Below are 26,133 nucleotides of genomic sequence, written 5' to 3' on the forward strand. Positions count from 1 at the left end.
GGTGGAGTAGATTGGTACAGGTGTTGTTTTTGTCCTCGGGTTTCTTAGAACTCTCTGAAGATGCAACATATCCAATGTATCATTTATGTTGACTAAATTACCTATTTATTTCAGACCATTATATATTTTAAAAAATGGTATTGCTTTTTCAGAATAAAACTTTTCTTCTTTTTTTTTAACCTGTCAGATTTATAGGGATGCTACTGTCACTTCCTCTTGGTTTGGTACAGGCACCCTGGCGGCCGTTGCACAGTGTTTGTTTTGAGCTCATCGCTATGCTGAGTGCTGTGCAACAGAGCCATGTGACCGCTGGACCATGCGGAGGCCCAGCAGAGGTGGCCTGCTGTGGCTGGCGACAGGATCAGCCTGATAAAAAGGGCACAGGGACACAGGCCTTTAAGAGGCATGGGAGGCTGCTTTCCTCTCATGGCACATCAGTTCTCTCTGGTCTCTCACACTAATTGGAGACCACTTCCTGGTTCCTACTGGTGTGAATAAGTGGCAGGGAGACAAATATACTGACACACACAGATGCAGAGGCCCAGACACAAACTTAATCACCCGTCCGTGCACAAAAGTGCGCGCACAATCACACAGCCATGTGCGTGCATTTGGCTGGTTAGTGGCGTGGTGTTACTGGCTGACAGTACATTGATCTAGATCTCTGCATCTGCCCCCCCCCCCCCCAGGCAGTTACCGTTTAAAGGAATATGTTCTCAGTTAACCTGCATCGTAAAGTTTGTAACCTAGTTTTCAATTCTTCAAAAAAAGTTCTCAAAGCTGCTGTCTTGACCCATGCTCTAATTTCACAACTAGAGGTTTCAACCAAGCAAATCCTTTTGGTTTAAGATGCTTTCCAACTGTGCTGGAAACTCCCACAAAAAAATGCAGGTAGCCTTTTTTCTACACAGTTGCCTTTACTTGCATTAACTGGGGAGCTCATTAGTGATATTTCTTGTTTCTTCCTGTTTTTTTATTACTCTTTTACAAGTATGCTGCTTTAAAAGAAACCTTACCAAGTGCATCTACCCAGTTGCTTTCTTAAGCAGCCCAGAGAAGAGTGTTGCCTGAATGCTTAAGATGTAAATGTAAAAGTAATGATGAGGATCACACACAAAATCTAGTTAATGTCATGCCAGAGTGCAAACACTAAAAAGATAACCTCACACATATGTACCATAAGGTGTCCCTGGTTATTTGCATATCGTTGACCACAGATGGCGCATTCTGTCAGACCCCACCATTGAAGGCATCTCTTACATCTCCATGGATCATCCGTAGCTGTAGCAAACAGGCAGACTATCTAGAGTTTTACATATGGGGAAATTCCGTGGAACCACAAGTCATCTCGTGTTGACCATTTCAAGCTTGTTGTTTGTTGCCAGCTGATGTGCAGAACCACAACCCTGTGAGTATGTATTTTGTGCACTGATGCTGTGTATTTGCATACCCAGTCGGTCACATTTCCATAATATCCCTCTACTATTCTTTTTGGTGCCAGGAACATCTACAATACCAACTTTGTGCTGAGTCCAGAGGGCTGACTTGCATAGCCGCTGAAAATATTATATCTGTCAGCGCACTGCTTAATGTCATAATCCGTCACTTTTTAGGCATTAGAAGTTATCAGAGAGCTTCAAAGTACCATGCAAATATAGATTGATATGATATGTTCCCACAGCATACAGTGTCGTCACATAAAGCGCTGTAATAATTTAGTATAATGCAGTACACCTGGCTCAACAAGCCAACATTTTGCACTTCTGCATTTTTTTACCTGTTGATAAGTCAGTCAATTTACCAAGCATGTAGCTTGTATATACGTTAAATATGTGAACTGAAAAAAAATATAAAAATATGTCCTTAAAAGAATAAAAAATAGTAGATTCTCAAGTCAGATTTGCCGCCTTATCATTGTGATTTGTACTGAAGAAACCAACTAAGTTTGATTGTTTTATTTTGGAAGTGTGACTTCATACAAACCTTATACAGGAAAGTTTACTCATTTAATGATGAAATGTTAAGAACAAATTGACAGTATTATTACTAGCATTGTACTGCATCTGCTGGCTATGTGGCTATGGGTGTGGAAAGGAGGAACATCAGATGTTGTTCAGCGCCATTTTCAAAGTACTCAGGCTAAGACATTAAGGGGGTTATGCAATGAAAATTATGTTTTAATTCTTTGATTTGTATTTGGTAAAACCTTTGACTTTCCTCTGACTAACTCTTTTACAAACTCATGAGGCTAGAATATGTTCCTCAGGAAAAATCATTAGAAGGACCCACCTGCAAAACCTCAGGAATCAAATGGATCAGGTGCGGCCATTTTCCCCCCCATTTTCATAGCATATTAAATATTATTTACTTAGTAGGGATTCTGTGGTTTGTCGAAGGTGCAACACCTTCTCAGCTTGTCCCGGTCTACCACACAAATTGATTATCAACAAAAGTGAAGTGGGCATCAGGGTGCACGACTCTTATGCACCTTTACATACAAAACAACTTCACATAACTATGTTGGTATAACTAAGAGATTTGGTAAGTGTTTTTTTTTTTAAACTTGCATGAAGTATCAACCATGTAGGCGACAGTACCAACAAGACACCAGTACTTTGGAAACAGCGATCTTTGTGGATACCTAACCTATAAGTACAAAACTGCTTTACAAGAACAATTTTGGTATAGCTAAGATATTTGTTGAAAAACGTCATAGATTATCATTTACGATGCAAGGTTCAGACTTGACTCACCAGTTTCACTTTGACTTACGACACAGCGAGATCTCGGCCCCAGATGTTAATCCTAATCAACTGCACCAAGCCTATATCTGAAACTAACCATCTCCTATCTACTGCTTAAATCTGGCTATTTTTAACTTTATGCTTAAATTTACTCATATCTTACTGCTGTGTCCTGGCTGAGGTAGCGTGTTTTAAGAGCAGTCACATAATCTGATAGGCCTCAAATTTTGGAATAACAAAAAAACTGACTACTTAATCAAATTGGTTAATCAGAATGTTACTGACTGGACATCATTGGTTAAGCTATCCATCCATCCATCCATTATCCAAGCTGCTTATCCGAATTCGGGTCACTGGATGCCAGAGCCTATCCCAGCAGTCACTGGGCAGCAGGCAGGAAGACACCCTGGACAGGCCGCCAGTCCATCACAGGGCCGTCACATTCACACCTAGGGACAATTTAGTATGGCTGATTCACCTTACCTACATGTATTTGGACTGTGGGAGGAAACCGGAGCACCCGGAGGAAATCCACATAGACACGGGGAGAACATGCAAACTCCACACAGAGGATGACCTGGGATGACCCCCAAGGTTGGACTGCCCCGGGGTTTGAACCCAGGACCCTCTTGCTGTGAGGTGACCACGCTAATCACTGCTCCACCATGCCGCCAAACCCGCCGTGGTTAAGCTATATGTCCATCAAAGTGATCTCATTCATATTCATGAGGGAGGGACAACTTCGCTCAAACAGGGTTTGGATAGGCAAGGAGTCTATGAAAACAGTTTGTAAAGTCCCTAAATGATGGATGAGTGATATAACTGGGCATATAGCTGGTATTATTGTTATTATTATTATTTTTCTCCCCAATTGAACCCGGCCAATTACCCCACTCTTCAGAGCTGTCCCAGTTGCTGCTCCACCCCCTCTGCCGATCTGGTATTATTCATTTTTGTATTTCATCAACGTCCTTTAATTGCATGCATTGTGTAACCCCTTTAAAACTTGTTGCACGCTATCCACGACAGGCTTGCACGCTATCTTCCACAGGCTTGCACCCTATTGCCGTCACATCAGGCTATGTAACAATCTGCACAGCTTCCTTCCTTCCAATCATCCACTAGCACAAGTTTAATTAGGGCATGGGTTGCATGTAGTTTGTTTGTGTAGTGAAGTATGACTGACATTTCAGGCCTCTTGTTTGTCTCAGTCCAGCTGCGGTTAAGCAGTCAGACCATACAGGAAGATGAGCAAGGTCTTATTACCAGTCGTATACGGCCACTCATCTTACTTTTTTACCTGAATTAGGCCAGGTACACCTGCTTGTAGAAGACTGTCAAGGCTACCATACTGTTAAATGTAAGGTAATCAATTTTCTTTCTCTGCTAAATTTGAATTCTCTAAGATCAATAAATGGGTAGGGATTTATGGTAGAGAGATGACAATAATCTTTATTTCCCGAGCACATGTTTAAAATGCATCTCGCTAGGTAGGCCCACACGTACAGTGTGAGAAATGGAATAAATGGTAGATCAATTGTATCCCTCTTCATATTCAAATAACCTTTATAATTATATTGTTATGTTCACATAAACTGTGTGGGTTGGCTACCGTCACGTTCTCTGGCAGTGGTAAGCGAAGCCACGTCTGCCCTCGCTCAGCTCATACAGGCACCGGGAAAGGCAGGAGTGAGTCAGAAACAGTAGAGAGGACAGAAATCTGAAAGGCTCTCTCCTGACTGTTACAAATTTAGAGTAGCATCATTCAAAATGCCTTTTTACACCTAAAATATAACAAATGAAAGAACATTGTAATTGCGCTGTTGTCTATGCTGTCCGCTGCACGGCACGCAAAACGCTCTGTCATTTCAGTTGGCGTCACCTCACCTAACAAACAACCTGACTGGAAATGTCAACCGGAGCATGAATTGGTGAGCCGTTGTTGTGCAATGAATGTTATTATTTCGTGCCAGCCTAGTAAATTGAAGCTTGTATTGTAACGCTAAAAAAAGCCGCCATTTGAAATCTGATCACCTGATGATTCCACCCAACTGCTGTGTGTTACTGTGTGTTGGTGCAGGAATTTGCAGGAATCTGCAGGCCTGTAGCTGGTATCATAATAAGTGATGCCTGGTGGACTGGATGGATGCCAAATTTAAGAGCTGACCCTAATTGTTTGGAAAGGATCGTTCGTCAGACACGATGCTCTTTTGTTCATGTGTTTACCCAGCTGTCACGCAACAGGGGCACTACAATTACAGGTCAGAATGAATTTAGCGAATTGACAATGATGTGGCGCATGCATTCGAAGGACATTGTTACATTTTCACATATCCAGCGGTTTTTCCTCTAAAAGTTATCTCTTGTTCATCAACCTGCAGCAATTTTTTTTCCCCCACCCAAGCTTTTGGAAGCTTTTCAAAACTCTGGGGGGTGGGGAAAGTGTTCCCCAGAGGGCTTTTTCATTTATTTTACTAAATGGTCCATGGGAGAATTGCAGTATTTGCACAGGAGAACATGTTTACTGTTTCCTTATTTCACCAAACCTCTTGTTCATGTAGGGAAGGTGGACTTAGCAATGCTCCTGTTCACATTCACACAGCTGCACATCTGGGCAAAACCACAGTCTTTTACTGTGGCCCATTGACCCGCTGTACTAGTGCAGCCGGGAGTGGGCTGCCTCTCTCAAGGGCGTTGATTTGAACCAACAAACCCCTGGCTCAAAGACCACTTTGCTACCGCCCATTAGTAAAAAAAACTTCACTGGCATAGTTACCAAAGCTGATGCAACACAGAATTGACAAGTTTTTTTCTGCATTATTTAACATAGAGCAATTCACTCAATTGTGTGATATCCATACATTTTGAAACTTAAAAGTCACTCTTGAGGGCTATCTGAGTCCACAAAGTCTCTTTGGTATTTCCAGGTCTGACAGGGATGGGCAACATCATCCAGAAAGGGCCGGTGTGGGTGCAGGTCTTTGTTCCAACCAGCAGTTACACACCTGATTCTATTAGTCAACCAATAGTCTTGTTCCAACCAGCAGTTACACACCTGATTCTATTAGTCAACCAATTGTTGTATTTCAACCAAGCAGTTAACCTTGATGTGTACACTCAGGTGTGTAACTGCTTGCTTGAAACAAAGACCTGCACCCACACCAGCCCTTTCTGGATCATGTTGCCCATTCCCTGCTCCAGGATTTCAGGCCGTGATAGAACGTGACAGAAAATTGATTAAAAATGCAGAAAAAGGGGTGTTCAGGTAGTGCAGCGAGCTATTCCGTTGCCTACGGAATGGGGATCGCCGGTTTGAATCCCTCCGGCTTGGTCAGGCGCTCCTACAGACACAATTGGCTGTGTCTACGGGTGGAAAGCCAGCTGGGGTATGTGTCCTGGTTGCTGCACTGGCGCCTCCTCTGGTCGGTCGGGGCACCTGTTCGGTGGGGAGGGGGGGAATAGCATGATCCTCACACGCGCTACAGCCCGCTGGTGAAACTCCTCACTGTCAGGTGAAAAGAAGCTGCTGGCGACTCGACATGTATTGGAGGAGGCATGTGGTAGTCTGCAGCCCTCTCTGGCTCGGTAAAGGCAGAGGGGGTGGAGCAGCAACCAGGACAGCTTAGAAAATAGGGTAATTGGCCAAGTACAATTGGGGAGAAAAAAGGGGGGGAAAATCCCCCCAAAAAATGCAGAAAAAGAAAGGGAACAAGAAATTATTAAATTGTACCGATAATGTATAAAACAATGTAAGTCCTATAAAAATTTGTCACTTTTAAAAATTTCTCAAGAATAAAAAAAAAGAAAAGATGACAAGCTAAATAACCAGTCAAAGTGAAAACGCAACACGAGATGGGAGACAGAATGACACAGTTGTATCGCATGACAAGTAAAGGGAAAGGAAACCAGTCAGTCTTTGCTCATCTTTATTCATCAGTCAGAGCCGTGAGACGCCACTGGTGTCACTAGTCTGAAGGTCATGAGTGGGAATAGGACATGAAGTCCATATTTGGGTGGCTTTTCCCTTTATGGTCAAAGAAAGTTGAATCAGTTCATCTGGACACAACGTTTATTGACAGAAACGTTTCAATACTCATCTAAGTGACCTCTTCAGTCTAAACTGAGTGCAGGAATCCCCACCCTTATTAACAATACAGTTGCATAGCAACCAAAACCAACGATTGGTTTCATATACAAATAAGGGCATGAATATCAATAAACGTGACTGTTAATAAACGTTGTATCCAGATGAACTGATTCAACATTCATTGATTTTCTTTCCTGGATTCTTGAGCCATGCACCAAGACACTTTCCCCTTATGGGTTTTTGGCACGGTGGTGTGCAGTTTCACCTGACTTGAGTTGACATAATTGGCTCAAGAAAGACGGGTTGAATTGAGGCCGTGTCCTTGTGAAAACATGGCAGAGACCAGTAGAGAGCAGAACTGCTGATCTGCATCACTCTCTTCCCTCCAGTTTCTGACGTTTTTCTATTTTGATTGTTTGGGGGTTTTTTTCCTCCCCAATTGTATCCTGCCAATTACCCCACTCTTCCGAGCTGTCTCGGTCACTGCTCCAACCCCTGGGCCAATCTGGGGAGGGCTGCAGACTACCACATGCCTCCTCCGATACATGTGGAGTCGCCAGCCACTTATTTTCACCTGACAGTGAGGAGTTTCACCAGGGGATGTAGCGTGTGGGAGGATCACGCTATTCCTCCCAGTTCCCTCTTCCCCCCTGAACAGGCGCCCCGACTGACCAGAGGAGGCGCTAGTGCAGCAACCAGGACATACACCACATCCGGCTTCCCACCCACAGACACGGCCAATTGTGTCTGTAGGGACACCCGACCAAGCCGGAGGTAACATGGGGATTTGATCTGGCGATCCCCGTGTTGGCAGACAACAGTTTTATCTGGCGTTTTACAGTTTTAGGTTTTAATAGTAGTACATACCATCTTTGCTCATGCGCCTGTGTTGGAAAACCCCGAATGTGTCGCTAATTTGCCACAGAGTTGTACCAAGTAGCAAAAGTAGCAAATCTCCATCTCTTTTCCTACCATGCACATGCTCTTCTCTTTCTGTGTGTGTGTGTGTGTGTGTGTGTGTGTGTGTGTGTGTGTGTGTGTGTGTGTGTGTGATAACAACATATCAGATCACTGCACCCCCCCTTCCTGTATCTCAGGTGGGTAGATTAGAGCAGTGTAGGAGTCCTTTCTCTTTCACTGCTGTCTGGGTGGAGGGAGAAGACCCAGCTTAGATTTGTCGTTCAGAGATGATTTGTTTTCCAACACCTCGAGAGGATTGATTCATCTTTGGGAAGGTCTGATTGACTGCGCTGTGATGTCAATTTTCTGTTCTTTTCCTCTCTTTGCTTTTCTTCAAAGTAGCGTTGTGTCATGATTGTGGATGGTGTGGAACAGAGGAGAGAATCAAAGTCTCAAAGCAAAACAACCGTACCGGAATTGAGAACCACCGGTATTCCATATATGTTAAGGGTCCTGTCCCTAATTGGAGTCACTGCATGTAACAGGAAGAGGTGGTGCTGCATTCTGGGAAGGACTACCTCACAGCCTGGTGTTATGTCACTGCGTGGGTTGCCAAAGTGATATCAGTACGATGTTCAGTAATACAGAGAAATAAAATGAAGGGGAAGCAGAAGGAAGAGGTGTGTGTGTGTGTGTGTGTGTGTGTGTGTGTGTGTGTGTGTGTGTGTGTGTGTGTGTGTGTGTGTGTGTGTGTGTGTGTAAGTAAACCTGAATAGCCTACAATGCTAAATGGTCAGTGATCGTCCATGTTGGTGTATGATCTTAATGTATGTGGAATCATACCATTGTAATACTTAAAATGCCTATTCTGGTGGTAGTATTAAGCTTGTCTTGACCTGTGTTTTGAAGTGTGTTGCAAGTTATAGTGCAGGGCTGATCACAGTTACGAGCTGGTACACGGGTAGCGGGGTTTTTTTGGGGGGGGGGGGGTTTCTTTGATGCCGCAAGTTTTCCCACTCAGACTCAGTTCAACTCAGTTTGCTTTACTGGCATGACAAAATTATGCAATTCTATTGCCAAAACATGGTCAGGATATATTAACAATAAGTAAAAACACTAATGAATACTGATGAGTCACTCCATTTTATAGTGCAAGGGACATGGTTGTGTTAGTTTCTGTTGTTACCGTAGGTTGTTTTTTTTTTTTGTTTTTTTTTTACCATTCAAGTTAGATTCCGTTTGATACACTTTTTTTTTTCTTTCTCTCAAAGCACCTTTCAGCACATTCACTGGATGTATTTTGAGTCAGGGTTGCCTCAGTGGGAAACAAAGCCCCCTGGTGGTGTTGGTGTCAAGCTTCTCCAATGACATTAAATTACAAGGGGAATGAATCTACGGCTGTGACAGTATAGATTTTTCTTACCATGGTGAAAAAGCAACATATCCCCACAGTTTGTCATTTTACCGCCAATAATACCACCAAATTGTTTTTTTTTATTTTTTTTTTTTATATTGGGTTTATATTTTATTTGTCAAAAGGATGGAATGTTGTTGGCCAACCCACTCTGGCAGGTGTGCTGCTGCCAGGTCCGAGGGTTAATTCTAAAACGTGTTCTTAGATTAGACGGATTTCCTCGTGAGACGGATCCTTTTTTTTTTTCTCCTACAAATGCGGCATATCGCCTCTTCCAAATTCACTGGCTGCCCCTTATCATCTAGCTCAAAGCCAAAAAAAATAAATATATATATATATACGTATATATATATATATATATATATTCAATTGAATGCTATCTGTAGATATCACAAGTACTCAAGCCTAGAAATAATTAATAATAGTCAGACACACACAAAAGAAATCCCCCCCATATGATTAATGGACTGTCCCTCGCTCACGAAGCTGAAGTGCCGAGCGACTGAAGTTTTGTTGTCCAAAAACCCTTGAACATAGGATTGAAAACAGTCAATAATGATAACTAAACAGTTGCTGTGTTTATATTTATTATTGTGTTTATATTCATATTCATAATCACACACCACATGCACTCCTGTAACTTTCACCGGCAAAAAATAAAAAATAAAATAAATTGCAGTGATGGTGGTAATGAGGTCAACTGCGCGGTAGACATCATATGACCACGGTATTGCAGTAATCGTCACAGCCCGAAATGACTCCCCAGCTCCTGGCAATGTTGGAGCCCAAAGATCCCATCCTCTACGAGAAATTATACACAATTTTTACAGTCGAACCGTGTTGACTATCACTTTAACTTGAGGATAGAGATGGGGCGCAGTGTGAAGCCGAAGCCCCAGAATAGCTCCAGGGCATTCATTCTTCAGTGCTGGGGAGAGACGATAAGAATAGCACTCACTTGCCACCCTTCCATTGGCTAGCTAGTCGGGCTGTGGGTAGGTGAAAAGCACCATTCTGTAGACACCGCCCCTTCTTTTTCCGCCGCGTTGCACCCTAAACCTAAAGAATGGCAAAATGAAAGAAGTGGGCGCCCTCTGGGTGCAACAGAGCTGCCTGGCCTTGACTATATTTGGTGCTGTCATTTTGCATACAAATCTGCAGAGCTCTGCAATTAGGCAGTTTCCTGTTTCAGCACAGGATATGGCAGCACTGCGAAGTAACGCTATTGATGCGCTCAGACACAGCATGAACCAGTTGCAAGTGGTTCATGATAGAGACATGATGTTATTGGCTTGTAAAAATTTCAGTGAGCGTTAGGTTACTTTTGGTATAGGATTTTCCCAAAGCCAACGCCCAAGCGATGCCTGCGTCAACAGTACAGTGTAAGGAATGTCTTTTTTTTCCCATGTGAAGCAGATGAATCTAGTGAGGGTTTGTTGATTTCCCCTGGGAAACAGTAAATCAATCTACTCCTGTCACCAAGTGGAAATATAGATGAAGGGATAGAGGGAACCTTGTTTAGGAAAAAAAAAAACAAAAAAAAACCTTGGACGTAGATTGCACAAAAAGGCTTTGCAACTCGATATTGTTCAAGCATTTGTCATATTTTGTAAGCAGCGTTTGCAAGGCCTCCTGTGAATTTGAGACTCACTGTTCAGAACGGCTGTGGTCTGTCAGAGGACCAGACAGTGATCAGAGTACTTCCTCCCGTTGGCCCCGCACCACATCACGAGCATTGTGATGAAGGAAACCCCACCCCTCCCTCCCTCCCTCCCTCCCTCCCTCCCTCACATGAAGCTTTTGGAAAATATGCGTCAACTACTTCCTCCGGGTTTTTTTTTTTCAACTTCATGTTCTCAGTGCTGCTCGTAAATGAGATGCAAGTAGACAAGAGCCACTACAGGCTGCATGAAATAACTCAATGTCTCCCTTGAATTGATGGAACATTCCATTTCCCTGTCTCCCTGATACCTAGTGACCTCTGTCTGTCTGTCTGTCTGTCGTCTCTCTGCTCATGTGTCTGCACAGAAACCAGTCTTGAGTCGTCCTTCTCTCTCTTTTAGGCTGTGCCTTGTTTACTTTGAAATCAGTCAATACCACATTGCTCCTCTGTGCCTGCATGCGCCTGTCCCATTGGGTGCATTCCAGGCCAAATGGCCATGCTGCTTCCCTCCGGGGGGGACACCATGAAACACGCACACACATATACACAAAGACATACACACTCCTATAGGTGTACACATGTGCATTCTCTCATAATCACACACAAAACAAGCCTCAGGACTGACATCCAATGTGTTCAACCTGCATGCCAGTCCACTTAGCTATGGCTACAACACACACTTTAGTTGAGTGCCAGCATAATGGAGGCTGCTGCATCAACCACACATCTGACTTGGAGGGAAGAATCTCTCTCTTGCTCTCTCGCTCGCTCGCGTCGCTCTCTCTCTCTCTCTCTCTCTCTCCTCTCTCTCTCTCTCTCTCTCTCTCTCTCTCTCTCTCTCTCTCTCTCTCTCTCTCTCTCTCTCTCTCTCTCTCTCTCTCTCTCTCTCTCTCTCTCTCTCTCTCTCTCTCTCTCTCTCTCTCTCTCTCTCTCTCTCTCTCAAGATCATTCCAAACTGACAAATGATTGGCTGTTTTGGGGAGAAACTCCACAGAATTGGCTAATGCTAAAGAGCCTCCTTCCTCTCTGCCACATTTCAGTCTAGGCCTCTGGTTCTCAAGCTTGTTGGCCAGGACCTGGGGTTATGATAATACTGATGCATATTATATTTAATTTTTTTTCTGTGATGAATGTGTTTTGCCTTACCTAGTATTCACTATACAAACAGCATTAAATGGAATAGTATAGGTTACTTTTAGGTTGTTGCATTTGTTGCATGTATACCCTTGTTGATGAGAAGTCACAACTAGGAGTTACTTTGTTTTAAAATAGCTTGACACATAAGACACAATATTATATGTTGAGATCAACATGTTCACTGTTGTTTTACCACTTGTTTCCATTTGTTTCACTGGGCCACAGGCTCCAGTCCAATTTGTTGTGAAAAGGCATGTCTGTTGGTGGTGACTAGTCCTGTACCAATGCCAAACTTTTCACCTGGATTGTGTTACCGTCTGAGGATTTATGGATTAGAGTCTGCTGTGACACAGGAAAGAAATAATCATAATTTTCTGTCAAAGTCTGTGCACACCTTAAATTGTAACTATTTGTTACCATTACTCCCCCCCCCCCCCAATTTAAATTTTTTTTTTTTTATAGTACAGTCAAAACCGGATCATTTAAAGACCCAGTCTGTAATTGGCAGTATGGCGCCCCTTGTTGCAACAGTAGTTCACTACTGGCTTTGTTTACTAGGTGGCTTGATAGATTTAGAACTTTTCCCATTTTGAAAATCATTGCAGCTACCATTTAATGCAAGGACAAATGTTGTGACTGGTTTGCGTTAATCCTCTATGTAAATATAAGCAGTTAGATAGTTGGTTAACACTGCAGCAGCATACAGATGCTAACTTGGATAAAATGCTCCTAAAAGCTCATATTTGATCAAATGCCATGATAACCTAGATTTCAACAATACGTCAGCTGCCCACTGCTCCTAGCTACACAGCTAGGATGGGTTAAATGCAGAATGTAAATTTCGCTACGGGGATCATCTCAAAATAAAATGTACATGATCAGTTAAATCACTGAATATATCTTTAATATCTCTGTACTTGTTTTTTTTTTCTGTTGATGTGCAGCTCTGATGGTAGCAGCTGAACACTGACCGCTACCTGCCTGAGGACGCCTGCTGCCCTGCTCCCTTCATCATGTCTGGGATCCAGGTGAGTCAAGCTTTTAGGTGGATGAGTGATTGCATACTTGCTCTTCATGAACACCGTACTGTCATATATTGTTGGCTACTTAGCAGCTATGTTGGTGCAATTCTTTGTTTTGTCCAAGAGTTCTCTCGGTATATAGATGTGGAGGGGAGGAGCAAGATTTGTATTATTCACTCTGCCCACCCAGCCATCTACTGCCTGGCTAATTTTATGAGTGCATCACATTGATCTGTCAAGCAGCAGACCAGGTTTGGCCTCCATGTGATAATGATGTTAAGTAACTTTTTTTTCTTTTTCATTTTTTAAAAGAAGGTGAAGCGTATTTTTAGAGATGTATGCTAAATGGAAAAGTCATGTAGACCTCACACCGCTGAGTGTGAGTATCATTTGAGTGACAGCTGAAAGCTGGCGTTGTTGGGAGATGCTCTGTCAACTTCCTTGGTCATTCAGCTACAGACGATGTTACAAGACAAGAGAAAGAACACTTTTTATTATCTAACACCAATTAGCTGGTATTTAACACGGCAAACTGTCTGTCGAATTACACCATTCAACATCTGGGAGGATTGACCATGAGATTCGCTGGTAAGTTTGTATGCCGCTCAGACAGCAACAGCACCCAAAGCCATTTCAAACTTTAGTCAGCGCCACTTGTTATGGCAATATTAATCGGTAATGGTTATCAAAAACACATGTTCAAAAACTTACTTATTCAGGTTCAGCATTTGTAGGGCTATCCCTTGTTTTCAACAACAGCTGCAAACCAAAGCCGCTCTGTTTCTCACCCCAGTTGATGAATGCAAGTGGCTTGAACTAGCTAGCTAGTGTTAGCTACACGTTGGAGCTAGCTCCTCACAAAAGCCGTTAATATTGGCCTCGCTAAACAACAATATAAACCACTACCATGGTCCGTCTTTGATCTGGACCTTGAGATGTGTGAGGGTTAACACTGGCCACAAAAAACACACATTCAGGTACTTACTTGTGCAGTTGGCACTGGGGATGGAAGCTACTTTGTTTCTTAGCCCAGCTGATAAAGTACAATGGAGAAAAGTGGAAGCTGGAAATCTCTAACGTCATACGCTTCCTAAAAACCTCCCCCGTTAGTCTTTTGTTCCTCCAGGGACTCCTCACTACTGCACCCAGCTACACAACATCTAAGCTTGGACACTGTGGGTTAGCTGAACCTGATCCAGTACACACATTTGGTTGTTGTTTGTTTTTTTTTATAAAGGGCAAGCTTGTCCAAAAAAGTGGACAGTCAACTAACACCCTTAGAGAGAGGCTGATCCATAGAAGATCAATATGATCAACTCATGAAATAGTTTTGTTTGCAACTAAAGGGTGTCTCAGATTTCTCCAGATTTTTAAAAGTTACAAGAATCAAAGGTGTAATTTATCTAAAAGTCAGATATAATGATTAAAAAAAAGCCAACAGTTCTTAAAAATGATCACGGGAATATTTTCTGGCCACTTGGATGCTGGTCCTTGTGCACATTACCGCTGGGTTTTTGGTTGTTTTTTTTTTTTTGCAATGTTTGTGATTCAGGAAGTGAAGCTTGATTCTACCTTCACGCTCATAAATCACTCTGGATTAGAGCATCAGCTGAGTCCCTCAAATGGAATGGAAATGTAGCCTCAGCATGGTTTAAAGAGCAATCTATAGATGTTCAAAACATAAATCCCTGCAAGATTTCAAGTGGAGCAGCAGTTACACAAACACACTCAGTCGCTCTGTCGCTCTCTCTCTCTCTCTCACACACACACACACACACACACACACACACACACACACACACACACACACAGATCTAGCCACGCATCAAAGCACAGTCCCACTGGGGACAATATGCTCACAGATGCATACATGCCTGAATGCACTTAAACCGAATGCAATGCTAATTCAGATAACCAGTGTGCACTTTTCCATTAAAATGTTCATCCCCATTTTAGTGGTCTCACATTACCTCGCTGTCTCAGTGGCTGAGCTAAATCTTCTTATGCACAAATCTCTTCAGTGCATCTTCATTTCACATGTTACACGTCTAAATAAAAAAATGGGGTTCAGTACATAAACACATTATGTAGCCACAAAAAATGCATGACCAGTTTTCCCAAGCTATTATGCTGTACAATATAGAATCAATGTTCTGTGAAACATACCTTATTCAAGATTTTCCTAATCATCCAACTACAGGAAGTGGCTAAAAATATGACATCTCTACTTAACATATAAAGGACAACAGCAATTAAGTTGATGTTGTATGTTTAGCATGCGTTTGCCCTTCTCTTTGTCCCCTTGTACAGGCACCATGGGCGACTGGCACAGAGTGTGTAGCCAAGTATAACTTCCAGACCACCAACGAACAGGACCTGCCCTTCTGTAAAGGAGATGTGTTGACCATCATCGGAGTTACCAGGGTGAGGATGACTGAGACTTGGTTCACTTGATAAGATAGCGAGCTTTTTAACAATCAAGTGTAGAAGCTGCCACCCCTGCCAGATTTTTTTCCCCGCGAGGGGGAAAGAAACTGTCTAAAAATACTAAAGAGCCTGCACCATCTTTAAATTAAAAATTTAAAGGAGTTGTATTTCCTATAATTCTCCTCAGCACACACCGCACCTTTTCAAATGCCCTGGGTCTGATTGGTTATTCAGAGCCTTATTCATATTCTCGGCACCTTATCACCTCTTTTTTTGCCTGTACATAATCAATCCTTGTGTATATATCTGAAGATTGTTGTGTTGTGTTGTTATTCTATGTTAATTACACAGAGAGCCATGAAACTTGAGTCAAATTCCATATTTGTGCAAACCTACATGGCCAATAAAAATGATTCTGATTAATTTCATTGACAGAATCCTAATCTAGTTTGGGTCCTGCCTCTTTGCCAGCATTAAATGGCACCAAACCGCACAATATATGCATGCTTAAGAAAATGTATCCATAGTACCATTTTCAGCATGGTTGCAAGAATTGGGAATGGGCCCTCTAACATTGCCAATGCCATGACCTGCCCATTGTGCTACACAAGGGGAATGAAAACCCCAGACTTGGACACTGTTGGTGTCACGCGCCACCCTCTAAGCCACTTGAGACCCTGGAATACAGCTTTGTTGTACCTCCTCGTCAGTCCTTTTCTCATCCCTTTCTCATTGATGAGATGCTGTGCTGACGACCATGTGCAATGGGTTGTTTCAGGATCCGAACTGGTACAGAGCGAGAAACCAGGGGGGAAGGGAAGGCACCATTCCAGCGAACTATGTCCAGAAAAGAGAAGGAGTCAAATCAGGAGGGAAACTCAGTTTAATGCCGTAAGTAGTTTTCATGTAGCCTAAGGGAAAGCCATGTAAACGTTGAATGTATACATGCACATCTACTATACTGTTGGCTGTTTGGGGTCGCACAATCCATTGTACTGTGTGTGTGTGTGTGTGTGTGTGTGTGTGTGTGTGTGTGTGTGTATTTTAAATATCATATGTGTCTTTGTGTATCGGTGTCATGTTTGCGTGTGTATAGGTACGTGGTGTTTGTGTGTGGATCTTACAATGTTGTGTATATCTTACAGCATGTGTGTATGCGTCTTGAATAATCTTTGCCGTTTGTACAAGTAATTGTACTGCACATCCCCCTGATTAGTGAGCTTCTGCAATGGGAATGGTTAGCCCAAATTTTCAGGCTGATGTTAATCTTAACTATATAAATTTACAGTATACATTATATTAAGTAGTATAGGTAGAGCTGGGCAATATATCGATATTATATTGATATCGGGATATAAGATGAAATATCGTGATGTGACATAACTTTTTTTCCTGCTTTTAAAGGCTGCATTACATTAAAGAGATGCAATTTCCTGAGCTTATTAGACTGTTCTAGCTGTTATATTGCGTCTCTACCTGTTCGGACATCATATCCACATTACTAATGAGTGTTTATCAAAAATGTCATTGTGTAAATATTTTGCAAGACCACCAATAGTTATCTCTACAATACCCTCAAAATATCAATATCGATGTATTCCATAAACTATATCGTGATATTTGATTTTGTCCATATTGCCCAGCCCTAAGTGTAGGGCTTATGGAGATAATTCATTAATTTATTTAAAAGAAAATCTAAAAACTGATTTTAAATGATAAAAGACAGAAAGTCCCATTAAACCATCTTTTTACTTTCACATAAGGCTGCAGAGTTAATGTTATATAAAATCATAAAAGGTGGTTTTCAATGTCAACTATTAATGATTAGAAATAGAGTTGCAATCATTTGCCAAGTGCTTTTGTGCAACCAAAATAACTTGTTTTTTACACTGTGGCTTCTCTTTCACTCTCACTCTCTCTCTCTCTGTCTCTGTCTCTCTCTCTCTCTCTCTCTGGGCGACTGCCACAGAGGCAAAACTGGCTGCACAGCAGATTTGAATCAGGCTCTTTGAAATGGCAGCTATTTCAAATAGAGGAAAATGTAACGAAAGGCTTATGCAAATGAAGGATGGGAATGGCGCGAGCACAAGGGCCGCTATAGTGTCATCACACAGAGCAGAGATGTTGTCAGCCACAAGGCCCCGAGGCTTTCATAGTGATACCTTACAAAGACAGAAAACAAGTAATTTAATAGTGGCTGCTAAAATACATGTATACAAACACAACATGTATTTTTTTTCTTTTTTGCACAATATTTTTTCCCCCAGAGTTGATGTAGCTCTGATTAAATTTTTCTTTTATAAATTTATTTCTGATTTTTCCCTTCTTTCTTCCAATTTAGTGGCCAATCGATCCCTATTTTAGTTCAAACACCCACCCTCGCACTGCATGCATTCGCCAACTGCATCTCTCCGGCTGGTAGTCTCGAAGGAGACGCCTCGCCACTTCCGTGACTAGGCGAGTCCAGGCCGAATCACTGCTATTCCGACACACACAGAGACGCATTCATGTGATGAACACAAGCCGACTCCGCCCCCCTCCCGAGGACAGCGTTGCCAATTATTGCTGCTTCACCGAGTCCGGCCATAGTCGGATCTAACAAGACCGGGACTCGAACCCCGGTCCCCAGTGGGCAACTGCATCGACACAAAGCCGATGCTTAGACCGCTACACCACCGCGGACCCCTTGCTCTGATTAAATTTATGGGGGTTTGCTTATCTACCAGTTAACATAATTTCTCAGACTATTTTGATGATCAACTCAATCAAAAGGCTAATATAGTAAATGTGTAATGGTTAACTAAAAAAAGAAAAAGAAAAAAGTACTAGCGCCCACACATTCTCATTTGGTTGTTTCGGTAGCCTTTAAAAAGTAACTATTAAGCATCTGGAGGCCCTGGATAGCTGTAGCTGTCTTCTCACCCTTGTCGATTGCAGGTGGTGGATATGGTTATCAACTGGTATCAGTTGCAGGTGATGGATATGGCTATCAACTGGTATTGGTTGCAGGTGGTGGCTATGACTATCAACTGGTATCAATTGCAGGTGATGGATATGGTTATCAACTCATCGGTTGCAGGTGGTGCATATGGTTATCAACTGGTATCAGTTGCAGGTTGTTGCTATGGTTATCAACTGGTGTCGGTTGCAGGTGGTGGATCTGGTTATCAACTGGTATTGGTTGCAGGTGGTGGATCTGGTTATCAACTGGTATTGGTTGCAGGTGGTGGATATGGTTATCAACTGATTATTGGTTGCAGGTGGTGGATATGGTTATCAATTGGTGTCGGTTGCAGGTGGTGTATGTGGTTATCAACTGATTATGTTAACTGCCTCTCCAGTAGTAGAAGCAAAAGGCACAAATGATTTGACTGGATATCGATAGACAACCTTCCAGAAACTTAGCGTTTATTGTTGCCAACCTCCCCTCTGTCCCACTCCTGTTGATGAGATCATAACATAGTTGAATGGTTACTTCATATCGCTCAGATCACTCAGGACCCAGTCATCCAGGGATATTAGGAATAACTCAAAGGGAGCTGTTTGTGTTTTGTTTGTTTTTTTTTTTTTTTTTTTCTTTACAAATCACGAACAGATGTCTCAGGGAAGACCTCACCCTCTCCGCTGGGTTACATAAGGCCTCAGCTGTTGTCTCCTGTCCCCACACTCACCCTGACCCATAGATGCTCGACTCCATCTCACTCCCTCTCTGTTGCCCCCCTGTGGCAGGCATCTGCCCTTGTGGACCCTGGTGGAAGAAGGCAACACCACCCACCATGAGAAGACTTCTGACTGCTGTTCCCTCCTCCTCCCCTATTGTTGTTGTTGTTGTTGTTGTTGTTGACTGCCTTGTTATTTGGTACAAACCACCTGATGTGTGTCACAAGGTGACATGATAATAATGAGTCAGTGCCTCAGTTCATTGCAGCAGACAGGACAGTGTGGTGTTTGGCATGGAGCTGTGTCTCCATCCCCACTCTCCTACACTCGCTCTGACATTGTAGGCATTCAGCTGACACCCTTATTAAGAACAAATGTCAGTGAGCGCCGCAAGGGAATAATCTGCCAATATTTGAAGCAACCATTAGTTTGGAGTTGAAATTGTATAGCAATGGCATCCTGACAGTAATGTTACAGAAGGACTGAAAAAAAAAACAAATGCTAAGGTGAGTTGTCAGAAGGTTCCTATTCATTTTTGACAAAAGCAAATTGTGCCTAATGAAGACGGGGCGGGGGATGAGGTTCATGGGGGAGAAGATGAAACGAGGAACTTTGTAGAGATGAGTTTTTAGCCACCCCGCCCCCTGCACATCTGTGGGCCTGGGCCAGGCATGCCTGGTGCCTGCTCTCGGATTAATGGGAGTTAAGGAGCTGCTGTCCATTGGAGAAGCTGCCTGGTCCGATCTAATCAACTCGACCCGCATTAAGCTGCTTTGCCACAAGGGTCTCCGCTCTGCTCTGTCTGAGGAGCAGCGGCGTAAAAGCAGTGGACGAAGAGGCAGGAGCCAAGGGGGTTAAAAGAAAGAAGAAAAAAAATATGACATGGCTAAATCAATTACAGCTGTTGATTACCGACCTCTCTCTCTTTCTAGCCAATGCTGACAGAGACCCTGCGGGCTTAACTGCTACTGTTAGTGGCCAACAGTCTTTCACTCAGAGAGTGATGCGGATCAATGTTTTGTGCTCTGGATTGATGGGCTGCTAGCGTGTCTGAGTGTAGGACCTTGGGGAAGTGGAGGTGACAGTATGCATTACAGAAGAACGGCTACAATCTTAAGCTCAAGTACAATCCACCATTAATTACCGACTGCCAGCAAATCAACAAACGTAGCAAAAAACGAAACATCACCTGGTACAGCCCACCCTACAGTGATACCGTGGCCACAAACATCACTAAGCAGTTTTTTGAACTTGTGGATAAGTGTTTTAGCCCGGACCATCAACTGAGGAAGATATTCAATAGGCACACCATCAAAATTAGTTACAGCTGCATGCCTAACATTCAACAAATAATATCGTCCCACAACACAAGAATCATGAACAAATCAAAGACACCTTCATCACAATCGGACTCCCCCGACTGCAACTGCCATGTGAACGACTCGTGCCTCCTTGAGGGAAAATGCCAGACGAAGGGAGTTTTCTACCAAGCTACAGTGACGAGCAATGACAACGGTAAAATAGAGACATACGTCGGTCTAACAGAGAGAACATTCAAAAAGAGGTTTAATGCACACGTGTAGCTTTAGAAACAACCGTTTACAGAATGTAACATCTTTAAGCCCTAATATTTGGTCATTGGTGGACAGAAACATTAATTATTAAACCGCCTGGAAAGTTCTCTCAAAGAACAAAGCATATTCAACCAGCAGTAAAATGTGCAATCTATGTCTAACTGAAACATATTTTATCATTTGCAAACCAGGAATGTCCACATTGAATAACAGGAATGAATTGGCTGGCAGTTGCAGACATATGTATAAGCACCTATTTTGTAATTATAAATAAATCATGACAACAGACAAATACCACCCACCCTACCCCCCATTGGACTATTAGCGATCATGTGTTTTTGAATTTTTGAATGTCGCACCTGTCCCTTCCCCATTGGACGTTGTGCACGTGATGTGCGTGACGAGGCAGCAAATGGTATGTTCTTTCCCATGTAGCTTTATTGACAGCTGATGATTGCTTATGGCATGAAACAGGCTTGTACTGTCTCATAAAGAATATACGTATATAAAAATTAAATAAGGGCTGCGCCTTCACCAAACAGTGCAAGACAGAAATAGAAAAACACAGCAAACACAGTATAAGATATACACAGATGAAGTTTATATATATATATATATATATATATATATACACTCACCGGCCACTTTATTAGGCACACCTGTCCAACTGCTCGTTAATGCAAATTTCTAATCAGCCAATCACATGGCAGCAACTCAATGCATTTAGGCATGTAGACATGGTCAAGACGATCTGCTGCAGTTCAAACCGAGCATCAGAATGGGGAAGAAAGGGGATTTAAGTGACTTTGAACGTGGCATGGTTGTTGGTGCCAGACGGGCTGGTCTGAGTATTTCAGAAACTGCTGATCTACTGGGATTTTCACGCCCAACCATCTCTAGGGTTTACAGAGAATGGTCCGAAAAAGAGAAAATATCCAGTGAGCGGCAGTTCTGTGGGCGAAAATGCCTTGTTGATGCCAGAGGTCAGAGGAGAATGGCCAGACTGGTTCGAGCTGATAGAAAGGCAACAGTAACTCAAATAACCACTCATTACAACCGAGGTATGCAGAAGAGTATCTCTGAACGCACAACACGTCGAACCTTGAGGCAGATGGGCTATAGCAGCAGACCACACCGGGTGCCACTCCTGTCAGCTAAGAACAGGAAACTGAGGCTACAATTCGCACAGGCTCACCAAAATTGGACAATAGAAGATTGGAAAAACGTTGCCTGGTCTGATGAGTCTCGATTTCTGCTGCGACATTCGGATGGTAGGGTCAGAATTTGGCGTCAACAACATGACAGCATGGATCCATCCTGCCTTGTATCAACGGTTCAGGCTGGTGGTGGTGGTGTAATGGTGTGGGGGATATTTTCTTGGCACACTTTGGGCCCCTTGGTACCAATTGAGCATCGTGTCAACGCCACAGCCTACCTGAGTATTGTTGCTGACCATGTCCATCCCTTTATGACCACAGTGTTCCCATCTTCTGATGGCTACTTCCAGCAGGATAACGCGCCATGTCATAAAGCTCAAATCATCTCAGACTGGTTTCTTGAATATGACAATGAGTTCAATGTACTCAAATGGCCTCCACAGTCACCAGATCTCAATCCAATAGAGCACCTTTGGGATGTGGTGGACCGGGAGATTCGCATCATGGATGTGCAGCCGACAAATCTGCAGCAACTGCGTGATGCTATCATGTCAATATGGACCAAACTCTCTGAGGAATGTTTCCAGTACCTTGTTGAATCTATGCCACGAAGGATTAAGGCAGTTCTGAAGGCAAAAGGGGGTCCAACCCGGTACTAGCAAGGTGTACCTAATAAAGTGGCCAGTGAGTGTATATATATATACTGGTGGCCTGTACAGGGTGTCTCCCCGCCTGCCGCCCAATGACCGCTGGGATAGGCTCCAGCATCCCGCGACCCCAGTTGGGATAAGCGGCTTGGATAATGTATATATATATATATATATATATATATCCCCTCAATCTCAAACTGTTTTTGCGATTTATGTCAGGTTCAAGGCATCACAAGTGTCAAAAGGCCCCAAGGAGCTACAAAATGTTAATTTCTTGCAATGGGATCAATTTTTGTAATAATATAAGGACAATTTTATTGATAAAATCAAACAACGCAAGGTCTTTTTTTGTGTGGATTTTTCCCCTTTTTCTCCCCATTAGTATCTTGCCAATTACCCCATTCTTCCAAGCCATCCCGGTCACTGCTCCACCCCCTCTGCCGATCTGGGGAGGGCTGCAGACTACCGCATGCCTCCTCCTTTCGCCAGGGGGACATAGCGCATGGGAGGATCACGCTATTCCCCCCCAGTCCCCCCCTGAACAGGCACCCCGACCGACCAGAGGAGGCATTAGTGCAGCGACCAGGACGCATACCCACATCTGGCTTTCCACCCACAGACATGGCCAATTGTGTCCCTAGGAACGCCCGACCAAGCCGAAGGCAACACAGGGATTCGAACTGGCAATCCTCATGTTGGTAGGCAACGGAATAGACCGCTACACTACCCAGATGTCCCAGAGCAAGGTCTTTCTGACACAGTTTACAAAAGAATAAAGCATGCACAGACCTCACACTAAAGAAGTGAAATGAGCTTTTGCCAATCAAATCATCTCTAGCGGTCAAAACTTTTTATCTGCACTAATAAATCCCCAACAAAACCTAGCCGTATTTGGAGCACTCAGACATTAGAAGAGGATAGAACAGTAGATGCCAGTTTGGTAGGACTCCCTAATCCATCCATTAGTAGCCTATAGACGCAGTACCAGGCCATATGGTGCGATGGAGACAGGGTTGCAGCTAGCCTATAAGTCAGGGAGCGAGTGCTATATTTGTTCTTAGAGCTGGTTAAACCCAGCAGGGCGCCCAGCAGTGGCCACTCTCCTGGTTTAGCTTAGCATGCGGTCAGCTGATGCTCTGTTTGGTAGACTTCAGTGTGGACAGAAGAGGCTGTTAGAGAGGCAGACTGTCTGCCTTTCTCACCTCAGTCAGCTCTCAATGCTCTGTTGGCGGAGGGGGTCAGGGGGTTGAGGCTTTCAGGGCTGTTCTGCATTTTCCTGTTATTGCAGTGTCTGTGCTGTGTGTCAGTTTCCGACTCTGCCTCATGCTTTGTGTGTGTGCGTGCGTGTGCGTGTGTGTGCGCACACCATGTTTCCTGTTGTTTGGGGCTCAGGTACTTTCTCACTGACTCTTTGAGACCAGACAGCCCCTCCCCTCTCCTCCTTTCTCCCCTTTGCTGCTGAAGCAGAACAGACTGGAAGAACCTCTCTCTTGTGCAGCAGCTTCCTCTCTACCACCTACTTTGTTTTTAACTGCTCGTTTTAGACCGGGGCTGCAGACCAGGTGCAACTTGTCCGTTTGCAGCAGTTTATATTTTAAGTGTGTACTCTGCTAAACTTAAGTTGTGAAAAACTGATTATTATTTTTTTGCACTCTTTTAAAACTTGACTGTTTAAAAGTCTCAAAATAAAAGGTGTGTGTGTGTGTGCGTGTGAGTGGGTGGGTGGGTGGGTGGGAGGGGGAGGATATAGGAAGGCGCTGTTTTGATGTATGACAATTCAGTTTGCAGCATTGAACATAGCTGACATACTAACCAGAGAGAGATAATTTTTTTGAAGACCCTAAAAGCCTCCTCTCCTTCTTTTTTTCTTCTTCCCATCCCTCTTTCTTCTCCTCTCTTCTTTGTTCTCCCTCTGACCTCTGACAACCCCCCCCCCACACACACACACACACACCCCACAGGTGGTTCCATGGGAAGATCACGCGGGAGCAGGCCGAGCGGCTCCTCTACCCCCCAGAGACGGGCCTGTTCCTGGTGCGGGAGAGCACCAACTACCCAGGTGACTACACCCTGTGCGTCAGCTGCGACGGCAAGGTGGAGCACTACCGCATCATCTACCACAACGGCAAGCTGAGCATCGACGAGGAGGAGTACTTCGACAACCTCATGCAGCTGGTGGAGGTGAGGGACAGCTGCATTTGCCTTCACCGTGTGTCTGTTGAACATGGAGAGCATTCGGCTCGGTCGGTGCCGATGCATTGCCGGGGCGGCGGTCGCACCAAGCGCAGTGCGATATGTTACGGCCTGGGGACATGCTGTATGAAGGGGACAAAAACCTCTCACAATACATAAAGACTTAAAGCTAAAGAAGCTACTGCTAGACTGACGATGGCAAAGCTTGCACAGACAACAGATTTTTTTTTGTCCATGTGCAAATTGGCAGGGTTTAATAAGTGTGTGTGTGTGGGGGGGGGGGTCATAGAGAGCTGGATGATAAGGTTGGGAGCAGGCCGTCATATATAACCCCACAGCCCCCATGTGCTGTTTGGTTTTTGGTTGGTATATTTGTTTAGTCTTCTGCATATGGGTAATTTAGCGCTCAATGGTGTTTTAAGCCCCCAACGTACTCTTCAAGGCAGCGCTGCATGGAAGGCACTCCCCGCCCCCTACAGTTTCAGCCAATCACAGCACTGGCCCTAACCCTAACCAGTGCTGTGATTGGATGAAACTGTTGAGGGCGGGGGTGATTGGATGAAACTGTTGAGGGCAGGGAGTGCCTTCAATGCAGTGCTGCCTGGAAGAGTACGTTGGGGGCTTAAAACACCATTGAAGTAATTTAGCCACCGCATATTTATAACGGGAGTGATAATTAAACAGTCACAAGGTGACACATCAGCCTTGTCAAAAGACTGGCAACATCTGGAGGGGGGGGTCATACCACGATCACCTCTTCACTGATAAATCCTGTTCAGTGTGCTGGAATGGCATTAGTAACAGCACTGTCAGAAAGTGTGCGTTGAATGATGTGTTGAGCTCGCTTTCCTTGTCGGTACGTTATTCTAGCGAAAGTTAAGTTCACTGAAATAAGCTCAGTTTTTTGGTTTTATTTCCTCTGAAGAGCATCGGTAGTCTCATTTCCTCAGACAGCCTGTTCAAAAGTTAGGGGTTGGTCACAAAAAGCTTGAAAATCTCCACGTTTTGAAATAGCCAACAGCTTTATCTGGAGACCCATTATAGCCGACACTGCCCTGGGATTTAATTGTAGTTGTCAGTTTTTCCAGAAGATTACTCATATAGTGAACAATATTTCTGTGGTACCACTGGCATTAGTCACCCCCCCACCCCCACCCCCGCTTCTGCATTTGACAACTGTGCTGTGCAATAAGCCCTGGTATTATTATCTCAATTATTTTGCTAGATTGAAACAGGCATTACTATACTGTGCACTTTTTACGTCACATAATGTTTGGCAATGCTCAAATACACGGGACTTTTCTGAATGGGATTTATTGCAACTTTGATTATGGCGGGAACTCGGAGCTCAGCATATCATCACACATGATTACTTGTGCAGTTGCACAAATGAGACGTCATAGAGAGAGAGTGGGGAAGACGTGTTCACACACACACACACACACAAAGAGAAACCCTTCTGGAACGTCCCTTGAAAGCGGAATCACTACATGTTCATATTATTC

The 26,133-nt window shown here is 43.6% G+C and overlaps 1 protein-coding gene across 1 annotated transcript in view; it reads left to right on the forward strand.

The window, feature by feature from the left end:
* Window positions 1-26,133, forward strand: part of csk (C-terminal Src kinase) — a 70,499-nt gene that overhangs the window by 25,512 nt on the left and 18,854 nt on the right. The window contains exons 2-5 of the mRNA XM_056278325.1: window positions 12,890-12,973; window positions 15,278-15,391; window positions 16,173-16,285; window positions 24,397-24,616. Coding sequence (XP_056134300.1) covers window positions 12,959-12,973; window positions 15,278-15,391; window positions 16,173-16,285; window positions 24,397-24,616 — 462 coding nt within the window. The 5' untranslated portion in view covers window positions 12,890-12,958. The remainder of the gene's footprint in view (window positions 1-12,889; window positions 12,974-15,277; window positions 15,392-16,172; window positions 16,286-24,396; window positions 24,617-26,133) is intronic.

This window comes from Lampris incognitus, chromosome 4 (genome assembly GCF_029633865.1).
Source record: "Lampris incognitus isolate fLamInc1 chromosome 4, fLamInc1.hap2, whole genome shotgun sequence".
Taxonomy (NCBI): Eukaryota; Metazoa; Chordata; class Actinopteri; order Lampriformes; family Lampridae; genus Lampris; species Lampris incognitus.